Below are 12,126 nucleotides of genomic sequence, written 5' to 3' on the forward strand. Positions count from 1 at the left end.
CCTTGAGCCATGTCGACCTTTAACCCTGTCAAACTTGGGGACAGTCGACCTTCCGGGGTCGACCTAATGACTGTAGACCTGAGTCTGTTCTGACAGATGTACCGCTTCCCTCCCAAGCCTGTTTCAGTGCCCCCAGACATGTGCCTAGTGGGAACTCTGACATTGTATGCCGCGTCGCATTCGTGCGGATTGCTACCTTACATTTATGCCAACTGAATGCTACCTCCTGTGCTGCTCCCAATGTCTCTCCCTGAAAGACTCTACACCTTCTCAAAACTGCAAAAGGCTCTCAAGCTCCACTTCTTCCTCAGTGCCATCCTAACCCACTGCTCCTTCCTCACAGTCTATACCACATATGTCACCTATTTGTCAGCCTCTCCCCTTTTAGAGTGCAAGCTCTTACATGCAGGGGACCCTTCCTCGTGCCCCTATCCTTCCCCTACTTTTATTATCAGGGCAGTAACTAACTCTTGGTTGCTGCCACCTTGCTGCTTATTTGAGTGCTATGATTACTGATACTGCAATATTTCTACATGGGGAGGGGGTTTATTCAATCCTTGCCTTGCAATCATTCTCCGATCAGAAAAATTTGCCGACATTTTTTAGTAAGTTTTTGTCCATACCTTTTTCACGTTTTTTTTTTTTTTGTCGAATTGGCATGGTGAAAATGCCAGCAAATGCAACTGAAAATGTGGATCGCCAGCAAATTTGCTAATCCGTGTGGTTTTTGCCCGCGCCGGATTTTTCACCCAGGCAAAAAAATTGGCACGGAGTTTGAATAGTGCGACTCTAAATCGCCATAAAAACGGGCAAAATTTGCTATTTCTGCGCCTGGCGAAAAATTCGGCACAGATTCAAAAGCTCCGAACAGTATGTCCTTGTCGAGCATTATTTTGTATTGTAAGTCATTTAATTTTTTTATTCTGTTTATGTACTCCGTAAGGCGCTGTGGTGTCCTTGTGGTAAGCTGTAAATAGAGGATATTCATAGTAATGCTACATTTTTATTGATCCAATTCAAACCACTAACAGCCTATTTTTAAATGCAGAACCAACATCCCCATTTCTCAGAACATAGATACTCACTTGTTCTCCCGTAAAGGCTTAATACTGAATAATCTGCATGAAAGCAACTCTTTCTTAGCGACTATTTCCTTAGAAATTTTGGCAAATGAAAATAAAATCGTGTGTGGTTTCCTTTATTGACACACTCAGTTCTTCCTATCTTACATTCCTGGACATTGAAAATGTCTGTGTCTGTTCTAATATGTATGTGTTCTTTACAAATAGATAGTAGGCCCCAGAACTATCCCTTTTGTGTGTCTCCTATCTCCTACAAGTGCCGAAATTAGCTCTGTAACATTTTTCCTGCATGCCAGGGAAACCTGGCGCCAGACTCCGTAATTTTGAGTAGAGATGTAAATAAAGTTTAGTACGTGTAAACAATTTGTGCTAAAAAAATTGAACTCTTAATCCCTCATCCGTCTGTCCCTTTACCTTCCTGAGTTCGCTTGCACTGCAAGAGTTTTTTATCTTTTCGTTATCTTGACATTTCTGAAGTTACTTGGCGATGAAGCAAGTTTGAATTTAAAAGTCCGGCTAACCCAAGTGGCTGGTTTACGCACGATAAATAAACCCACACCCACTCCTGTTACATTTTGTCATATACAGTATACAGATATTCGTCCACCTTTTTGAATAACTTAAATGTAATATCTGCACACCTTTTTATAAAGTACGGAATAGTTGTTTTAAGCAGGTGCTAAATAGCTTTCCAAAATAATGAACAGGCCTGCTTATTAGGGGATGATTCATGTCTGCTTGCTAGTGGGTGATTCAGGCCTGCTTGCTTGGCCGCGAATATTTTCTGTGTATATTTGCTGCCTAGCGAGCAGGTAAATACTGCTCCACTGAAAACACACACCCCGCCTCCGGCCGAATCACCGCGCTACAATGCGAGCAGATGTTTACGCTTACAGATCCATTTTTCATTCATCAGGACACAGGAGAAATCATTCAGTGGTTACTCACTATCAAATGATTTCTCCTCTCTTGGTAGATAAAAGTAACCCTGGGCTTACTTCTATCCTGGCCATTCTTGTGGGTATTGGGGGCAGGCGCTGGCGTCATGTGACTTCGTCTACCTGTCCCAAGTAGGTAGAGGCATGCCTGCATCCGCAGGTGTTTGCCCAGCGTTTCCATGGGTGCGGGCAACAGTTTTTGTTGGCATGCGGACCCCAGCGACCACCCCCGGACTGTTATGAACTCCCAGTCAAAATTGAGACTCACTGAAGGCATTCGCTCCGGGTGTTTGCGTATGCAAATCGATTGCAGCATCGGCATCCTGATCAATTCAGTGTTCCAGCGCCGGTCTTATGACAGCAGTCAGTATGCTGGCATCGGTTTACTGATCACCGGCATTCTAACTGCCAGAAAGCTGACTGCATGCCGTCTCGATAACTTCTCCTTGCCGTGACTAGGGAAACCTGCTGCCTCCTACCAACCAATAAACGTGACTTATTAGAAAAACAGATGGCAGTGAATAACCATAAAATAGCTGGCCAGAATGTGTTTTTGCAAAAGAAGGACCCCATGCTAGTACAATTACTACTACTTATGGGACTTGTCACCATAAAGGAGTAAAATTTACAAGAGGACAAAGAAAATTTGTGTGCCGACCAGGGGTCTGCAATCCTAATTCTATGCGTGGGGCTTAGCAGCTAAGGGCAATGAATGAATTATCAGTGAGACGTTTTAAAGACCCCAAGTTAAAATTGCTGCATCTGACCATGCTGTGCGTGTCCTGGGCAACCACATGCAAAACACAAAGTGAAAGCTCCCCAAATCGCTTCAGGCCTCAGTTGGGAGCCGCTCCATCTGTTGATTGTGACGAAGATGAATACTTGAATAGAACCAGGACCATCTTGTAGGATTCAAAATTATATATATATATATTATATATTTATATAATAATTATATATTTTTGTTCTTTTAAGAGAAACTTTAAAAATGAACGATTGGCTTCAGCTTGGCCACCATGTTCAGTAATGGGGAAATCCTATACAGTTGGTTTCTTTATAATGTGAATATCATCTGAATATATTTAAAATATCAATAACCTTATTATAAAACAATCATTGCTAAATCCTTGTAACTTTGGGCACATGGATCCACCCCTCCACTAGTTTAGTTTTGTTTTTTTACCATGGGGGGAAACTATCAAAGTTTGGAGAGAAATACCAACCAATCAGCTCCTGTCCTTTTTAAAACCCAGTCTTAAAAAATGACAGTTGGTGATTGGTTAATACTTGATCTCTCTCCAAGCTTTGATAAATCTTTCCGGTTATCTTTGGAGCATAGGAGTGCTATATTTATAAGTAAAGGCTGCGCTGTGCAGTTCCAGCGTGGCACATTGTGACCAGGAATACTGCCAGTTGTTCCGTGCTCTCCAGAGATCGATGCAGGAAACTTTTGGTGGACGACTGTTGTTTGCAAACACATGCACAGTTGGATTTTGCTGTAGTATTCAGCATAACATCGTACTGAATTTTGAACTTGTCTGGTTCCTTGTGGCAAGGATAGCGGTGGTTCTTGGATGAACTGTTGGTGCTCACCTTGATGCGGAACATATGGAAGGGGCTTCACCTTCGTATAGTAACAATCAACTCTGCATATAGGCAAATTCAAGCATTTTTCTCCAGGTGTGTAGTGCAGGTATAATCACAGCGGATTTGTGTTCAATTCTGCATATTCCTCTCTTTGCTGCATGTATAGATGTATCCACATTGATCTATCCTCCGTGAGTTCTACATAACCTCGTAGCTCCGTGTGACTCTGTTCCGTGAGAATTCAGTTTCTGTGACTTTTTCCATTAAATAGCTTCTTATTTGCAAAATGGGGTGTCTATAGTCTGTGAGTGCCTGCATAAGAAATGGAACGTTACTTTACAGTGTTTTCCTGGAAAACCATGTAACATAGCATTTCTTATGCGAATGCAGCCGAAGTCACATGCTGAATCATTTGATTCAACAGAGCTGCTTGTGCATCCTATTCGCACCAATTTACAAACACTGTAAAGTGCTATATAATTGAAAAAGTTGCAAAAAAAGAAACCCGTCGGGACTAGAAGCGCTGTTTAACATGAAAGGAGGCTAGGTGTATGTGAAACACCTCTGTATTGTGCACAGTCTGTTGAAAATATATCATTAGTGTCAGTATTAATGGGAAATATCATCTTCAATACAGGTTGAGTATCCCTTATCCAAAATGCTCGGGACCAGGAGAATTTTGGATAACGGATTATTCCGTATTTTGGAATATTTTAATATTTCAATGAAGTATTTTGAAGTATCTTGCATTTATGCTGTATAAACACATAATATACACACAAATATATTTTATTACCACATAAAATACACACAAATACAGTATATTTTAATTGTTCAAAAAACAAGGTTTCAAAACGTAGCACTGAATTTGAATGCCAAGCAATCATTGTCTTGCACATATATAGTGCCAGTTACATATGATGTCCCCAGTGATGCTGTTACAAATGTCCCCAGTGAGTTTTTAGCAAAAAAAAATTTTTTTTTCACTTTCTGGAATGTCCGTATTTCGGAATAATTCGGATAATGGATATTCGGATACGGGATACTCAACCTGTACATATAAATAATTTTATATTGTCAGCAGCTACCAAAAAGGCATTTCCTCTAACTACAGGAACTATGCAGAGGGAAAATCTGTCAGTGTGTATGCGCTGAGCGGTTTTCAGGCCAGCAATTTCTCACATCATTAATTGTCGCTAATGCATATGCAGCTGTTAATGGACGTAACTGGCAAACAAATTCTTTAAGTTGTGATTAACTAACACACTTTTACAATAGTGTAATGATTTCCAGTAATGCTAAAGCATTGTCAGATCCATTTGAGTGTTATTTATAGACTGACCTCTGACCTATCCTTTCAATCGCAATGAAATTTGTAGGAACTCCCACAGCCTCCTAAGCTTTGAGCAAATTATTCTCCCATTTCTGTCTCTTCATGACACACAAATGAACTAGCTGCCCTTCAATTAGCCACACACAGCATAGCTCACGTCTTGCTTATTTACTGTGCATGGGGAATTACAGATTTCTATACAGAAATATACCGTAGACAGTCAGCAGTTTCTTGAGTTTATTTCCAGATTTAATGTGGTGTGTGACCGTCTTGAAATGTTTTAAAGGGCTTTAAACGTTTGAGTGCCAAAGGAATTTGTCAAAATAGGTGTGCAAATTGCCAAGCAAATCTTTTTATTCATCATAATGACCTGTAATGTTTTACCTTTATAAAGGAAATATCTTTTTTCACATCATAACATTTTTTATTTGAATTTATATAACAAATGTGAGCGACACTTTTTAGTGGATATTTTGCACATCTTTCACAGAGATGGTGGCACTTAAAGGGTTAAGCGAGCTTGTGATTTTGTGTATTCTGTTCCATTATGGGCAGTACGGACGGTGGAATGGTTAGCATTACTGCCGCACAGCGCTGAGGGCATGGGTTCGATTCCCACCATGGCTCTAACTGTGCAGAGTTTGTATATTCTCCCCGTACTTGTATGGGTTTCCTCCGGGAACTCCGGTTTCCTCCCACAATCCAAAAATATGCTGGTAGGCTAATTGGCTCCTAACAAAAATGAACCTTAAAAAAAAATGTGTGCGTGTTCATGTGATAGGGAATATAGATTGTAAGCTCAACTGGGGCAGGGACTGATGTGAATGTTCAACTATACTCTGTAAAGCGCTGTGGAATATGTGTGCGCTATATAAAAAAAACTGTAAATAAATACATAATTATGAAATACGCTTTCTAGCCAAATCAGTGTTACAATCGTACAGAGATCTGAATGTCTAATTGTACTGTGTTCCTGCCATGTGCACACATACATGGGCTGGACCGAGGACTTGAGACCAGGCCTGGTCAACCTGTTGCTATCCAGCTGTCGTGAAACTGCAAGTCCCAGCATACCTTGCTACAGTTTTGGTATGCGTGCTAAAACTGTGGCAAGGCATGCTGGGATAACTAATTTCACAACACCTGGAGAACCACAGGTTGGCGTACTCTAGAGTGTTCTGTCCCAGTACTAGTTGATAGGCAGCATGTTCATAACTCTTGGCTCGATCTTCAGATTGGTCGTCTTCAGCATGTGTAGGCAAGAGAAGAGCTTCAGGTATAACAGGCTATAGAAACTGTTAGGCTATAGCGTTTATTTTATAAGATTGTTTTTTGGAAATGGGAAAATTGACTTACATTAATGGTTTTATACAGATTTCGACAGAGCATAACCGCTTTAACGTTTAAAATTAAGTGACATAATGTACAATAATTAGTGTGACCATTATATACATGTGTAAGTTAAACATTAAATTCTTCTTCAGTATTTAGATCATATGAAAGTTATTTAATTGTCAAATGATATAACCTAATAGGCCCTGATAATGATTCTTGACTTTAAAGTAAATGTATTTTGACCATGAGATGTAAATGTTGCTATATGAGCTCTGACTGTCTGCCCGCTCTATTATAAATAGACTTTTTATGTACAGGCCAGTCAAGAAGTGGGCTCTGTCCCAGTTTCCATGAAATCGTTTCCGCTTTGTATTGATATTGGCTTGGTAAAGGTTCGTTTCTCCACCATGACTATTGATGTAGCCCGCAACGGGATCTATAATGCTTCCGTAAAACTGGAAAGTGGTGTAGAAAGCAATCGCCCTTTCAGTTAGGCCGGATGCGCATAAGAACAATGTGTTCCCGGCCAACCTATCACGCCGCCCGTGGAACAATGGTGTGATGTGCAATGCCATGTCAACCAAAAGATATGGTTAATGACCCACATGAGAGTGCAATTGTTGGTACACACTTCATGATTCGGAGGATAGGTCATTCACATTTGCCCAAAAACTACATACTGTACCAATATAATCTGGGGGTGTGGGTAGGGTAGGTGTCTGGCCGTAGGCTGTGTAAATAGTAGTGCAATATCGGCATAGACATGTGCTGTCCTACATTGTTATACAAGGCAGTAGCAGACTTGGATATTTGATGTGCAAAAACAGCTGGGATGTATTTTTTTTACATCAGTCTAAGTTACCTCATGACCTGTTTACTATTATTTTTTTATTTTAATTTGTTACTTTCATGGTTTTACATGATGTATTATCACATCCAGAAAACCCAATTATAGTTTGTAGTTTTACGTGCAGCATGCTTGCCAACTCTTCTGGAATGTCTGTGAGAATCTAGAATTTTATGGGGTTCTTCAAGGCTCCTGAAAGAGTGGGCTAGTCTTCTGTAGGCTGCACATTTCTCAACATTGGTGGTGATTGTGTGGTCATCGATTGCGGTTGGCCAATGTCTTCTTCAATCGAATGAAAGTATCCATGCTACATCAAGGCACCATTCGATGTCTATACTTAGTTCCTGACTCCTGTTTTGGCTTAATAAATTAGTCGCTAAATTGATTCATTACTGCCCACCTAAGGTCTTGACATAAAAGTGATACATCCCAATAATTCGAAAAAATAAAAGATTGGGGACTCGCACTAGTATAGACACGTATTTGTTGTATTGATTATGTCATATATGAGGGAAATCAAAACTGGCCTTAGGAGACTTGCTCCTTGTTGGTCACTTATTTCACATGTGGGTCAATCACCCCGTATGTGTTTTTTATGTGACGGACAGTGGTGCACCCCCGAGTTATACCTGATTACATTTAACCAAAACAAGAGAAAAAAGAAACTCGAGTGGGGTGCACGCTAGACTCCCTCAAAGTATTATGTCTTACTGCAAAAACATATTAGGTTAATTAGTTAGTTGTATATGGTCCCACACATTACTGCCAACAGGAAGGAGGGAGGGAAAAATAAAGGGGAAAGAGGGAAAGACAGGGCAAAGAAATATGGATATTTCTGTATTTGTGCCTTAATTGCGAATATTTATTAATAACCTACTGGGTTAGGTATAGATATTAGGACTCATGGTGATCAGAAAAATTCTGATATAAAAGTGACCTTCATATTTCCTTACACTTGGTCGTGTGCCAGTGTTGGTTGCTTTCACTCATCGATTAGTGTTAAGGATTTAATCATGGGTCACCATAATATCTCCACTGTTTCTATTCTTCTTTTTAGAGAGGTTGGGATTTCTATGTCTACAGAACTTCTGCTGCCCACTCATCTTGCTTATTGTATAGGACGAGGGGTGAGAGAGCCCTGTGTACATACAGAGTCCCAGAGGGATAGTGTAGAAGGATGATCCCTTTAGACAGATCTCCTGGGTGTCCCCCTGTTGCTTGATGGCATTGCAGGGTAGGCAGTCCAGGTATATCTGCCCTGACCCTCCTTGAATATAGGTAAAGGGATAGTATCAAATTTCATGTAGATTGAAAATACAAATATTAGAACCTCTGTGGTACACTGTACTTCTGCTGCTCACTCGTCTTACTTATTCGCATAGAACAAGGAGTGAGAGAGTCCTGTGTCCATTTATGGTTCCAGAGTTATAGAAAAGAAAGGTGGCCCCTAAGACGGGAAATCAGGGTGCCCCTCTGTTACTTTTGCATTGCAGGGTAGGCAAACCTGATACATCCGACGTGGACTCACCTTATGAATACAGATCAAATAGGGGTGCAGTATTAATAGGAGGTGGATTTATGCAGTTTAGGAGTTTTTATCCTGAGAAATTATATTTAATTATTACACATTTTACTCTTGCAGTCATATATTACAAATATATGGTTCTCAGTATTTTAACTGCAATTATAAGTGCAATTGGTTGTATCTCCTATACATCTATATTGATGAAATACCACTCATTGTCATAACAACCAGTTTTGCATGTGATAAGGGGACAGAAATTCCCACACATTGATTTCCACACCAGGCTACACACACTGAAAATATCTGTTATATAATGTTGCCTCTCACAGTAAATGTTTAGCAGCAGAATTTGCTACTTTTAATCAACATTTTATCAGAGAGTTGCTTTTGTTATACAATGTTGCCTCTCACAGTTTGGTGCAGGAATACAGATTTTATAAAGTAGCTATATACTCTTTTTTGGCCAGACAAATCCTGTGATTGGCCCTTTGCTACAATAGTGGTCAATGCAAGATATGCCCCTTACAGATAGCGTTTCTATACAGTGTTAAAATATTTAGCCGTTATTCCAGTAACATTGCTATTTTCACCCCTATACTATTGGTGAATCTTCACCTGAATCCACACCTGTAGAAACACCCCTATTAGTGTAACTCAACAATTTAAATCTACATGTGTTAGGTCGGGTACACAGGTAAATCATGCAATGTCCCCCTAACTTGATGCTTTTTTAGCCGATCAATGCCTTTCGGCACCACCAAGCCAGGGAGATGTGTGCAATCAATCAATCCCTTTTACATATCACCGATTCATACTTAAGAACAAGAATAAAATTGACAGATGGAATATAAGCCACAGTAAGGACTATGTCCGCCGTGAATCGTAATACATTACCGCCCTTGTAAGGCTGATGCTGAGTTTCTCCCCTGCAAGTATGCCGGAGCGGCAAATCTCCGTTCTCCTGGGGAGCGGCAGCTAAGCCACGGTAAGGACTATGTCCGCCGTGAGTTGTGATACATTACCGCCCTTGTCAGGCTGATGCTGAGCTTGTCCCCTGCAGGTGTGCTGGAGCGGCAAATCTCCATTCTCCTGGGGAGCAGCAGCGTTTCTGCTGGTCACGTCGGTGCACCACGTGATCGGCTTCTCTAAACGTACGTTTCGCAAAAAAGCTTGTTCACTAGACAGTGTCTGGCACCATTCGATGTCTATACTTAGTTCCTGACTCCTGTGTTGGCTTAATAAATTAGTCGCTAAATTGATTCATTACTGCCCACCTAAGGTCTTGACATAAAAGTGATACATCCCAATAATTCATAAAGTGTTTTTGTATTAGCGGTTACTGCGGCTGCTGGATCGCGCAGCTTGTGTTGTGTTGTACTTGAGACTCAGTAAGCAGATGGTAGATGTGAACTTATATGGTCCTCTCTCTAATCGAATTGTCCTGTTACAGCTAAGCTACCAGCTAAAGGTTGGCATTATGTACTGCAAAGCGAGTCAAAGCACAGAGGAGGAAATGTACAATAATGAGGCAGCAGGGCCAGCCTTCGAGGAATTCCTGCAGCTCCTGGGAGAACGGGTCCGACTTAAAGGATTTGAAAAGTACAGAGCTCAACTGGATACCAAAAGTAAGTATAAACCGCTACCTTCACTTCAGCAGGAATAATACTGCGCTGTATTTAGCATTTTCTTTTAATAATAAATTTTATTACGCAATCTATGAATGACTAGAGCAACCTTCCAAAAACACCAGGCAGTTTGATATGTACGACAAATATAGTATTGTATATTAGTATTTAAAAAGTTGACATTGCCCTTAATAGGTAATATTTCATCTGTCTTACCATATACTGTATGGAGGGTTCTAGGTACTTGGAATTAGTTTTCTCACAAGTAATTGATATACGGACACAAATGAAGCATATGCGTGGTGCAGGTTACTCATCAGATCTGACTTTTGCGTTTTAGGTCATTTGTATCAGACCTTTTTTTTGCCTTTTAATCCTAGCTGTGCCCTTTTTTCTCAGTTTTTCTACATTTTCCTACACTGTGCCGCTTTTTAGTTTACATATAGTGTACGGGTTTTACATATAGGATCTGGGATTTGCCACTCCCAAGTAACATCCGCCACCTCAGTGAGCTAGTTGCAGTCTGAGACTGCACTGGTTACGCTGTGACTGGCAGGGACATCCCTTTGGAAGTTCTAGCTGCCTTTCACTCCCAGAATGGGAAGCCCCATTGGGAGGGGTTTTCTCCCTCTGAGACTGCCAGTCCCAGCTGCAATTAGCAGAGTGTTCTTCCTGTGTGAAGCCACTCCCTTCCTTTCCTGCAGCCCTACCTGGTTTCTGTAGGCTTTAGCCGATGCAGTCAATTGAAGCCGGGGTTTTGTGTATGCACGGTCCACATCATTGGCTCTGACATGGAATCTCCTCGTACTGTAGATGGCTCTGGCAGTGGCCTCCTCTCTCCCTCAAAGAGCTGCTAATTCACCAAGTCCATGATACACTAAATGGAGCTACTCAGAGATATGATAGGTGTATGTAGACTCAAAACCATTTTAGCAGCTATTTAATAGAGATTGCAGCACTCTGACATTAACCAATCAAAACATAGCATAGGAATAACACTTAGTAGTAAGAGTAAGTGATACCCTAATCTCTTTTCCCTCCCACCTATCAACATTCAGTAATGGCACTAAGAGGGTACAGTGGAACCATGTTGAGTGTCTTTGCTAGAAGCCTAGCCAACTGATTTGCTGGTAATAGGGAAACTGTTGGACAGTATAGTTGTATTGATGGATTACCAGAATAATTAAAGAATGAATGAAACTCATTCAGTGCTCGTGCTGCTTTACCAAAGGAGAGTTAGAAAACCGTTGAGCTTTCTCTAGAGCTGCAGAAGTATTTATCTTCACCTGACTCATTGGGAATGCAAAATAAGGCCTCCTTATCTGTCTACGAATGGTAGACCACCGTCAGAAAGAAATGATTCATTGTTCCAGAAAGTATTCCCTGGCATGTAGCTCTGTCGATTCAGCGTATTGGAAACTTGAAATGATTGTGCGGCTGGTCTCTGCAGCAAGATTTAAGCATGGTCCAGCACACATTTGGAACAGCTCATCGTTGAGCAACCATGTTTTAATTCCCCTTTCCTGGCAACAAAATACTGCAGCTGCAAAATCTAGACACACTGTACAGAAGTAGGTAGATTTACGGTTTATGGAACAAAGCGAACCTGCCTCTTACAGTATTTGCTGCTGAAGCAAGTAATGCGATCCCCCATGTTGTGTGTGTGTGTGTGTGTGTGCACACAATTTTCTAACCTTTTATAATGCTTTCTAATTATGCAGGACCGTTCCAAAACTTCAACCATGATGGTAGTGGTGCACCGTGGCTAGAATTTGTGAGAAATTAGGAATATCTTCACTTAAAGCTGAAGATTGACACATACGACTAATGGGGCATACACACAGGGGGATTTCA

The 12,126-nt window shown here is 40.9% G+C and overlaps 1 protein-coding gene across 5 annotated transcripts in view; it reads left to right on the forward strand.

The window, feature by feature from the left end:
* Positions 1 to 12,126, forward strand: part of SIPA1L1 (signal induced proliferation associated 1 like 1) — a 205,250-nt gene that overhangs the window by 145,064 nt on the left and 48,060 nt on the right. For all 5 annotated transcript variants that reach the window (XM_083166408.1, XM_083166412.1, XM_083166409.1 and 2 more), the window contains one exon: positions 10,098 to 10,272. In XM_083166408.1, the coding sequence (XP_083022534.1) occupies positions 10,098 to 10,272 (175 nt within the window). The remainder of the gene's footprint in view (positions 1 to 10,097; positions 10,273 to 12,126) is intronic.

This window comes from Crinia signifera, chromosome 12 (genome assembly GCF_055691185.1).
Source record: "Crinia signifera chromosome 12, ASM5569118v1, whole genome shotgun sequence".
Classification (NCBI taxonomy): domain Eukaryota; kingdom Metazoa; phylum Chordata; class Amphibia; order Anura; family Myobatrachidae; genus Crinia; species Crinia signifera.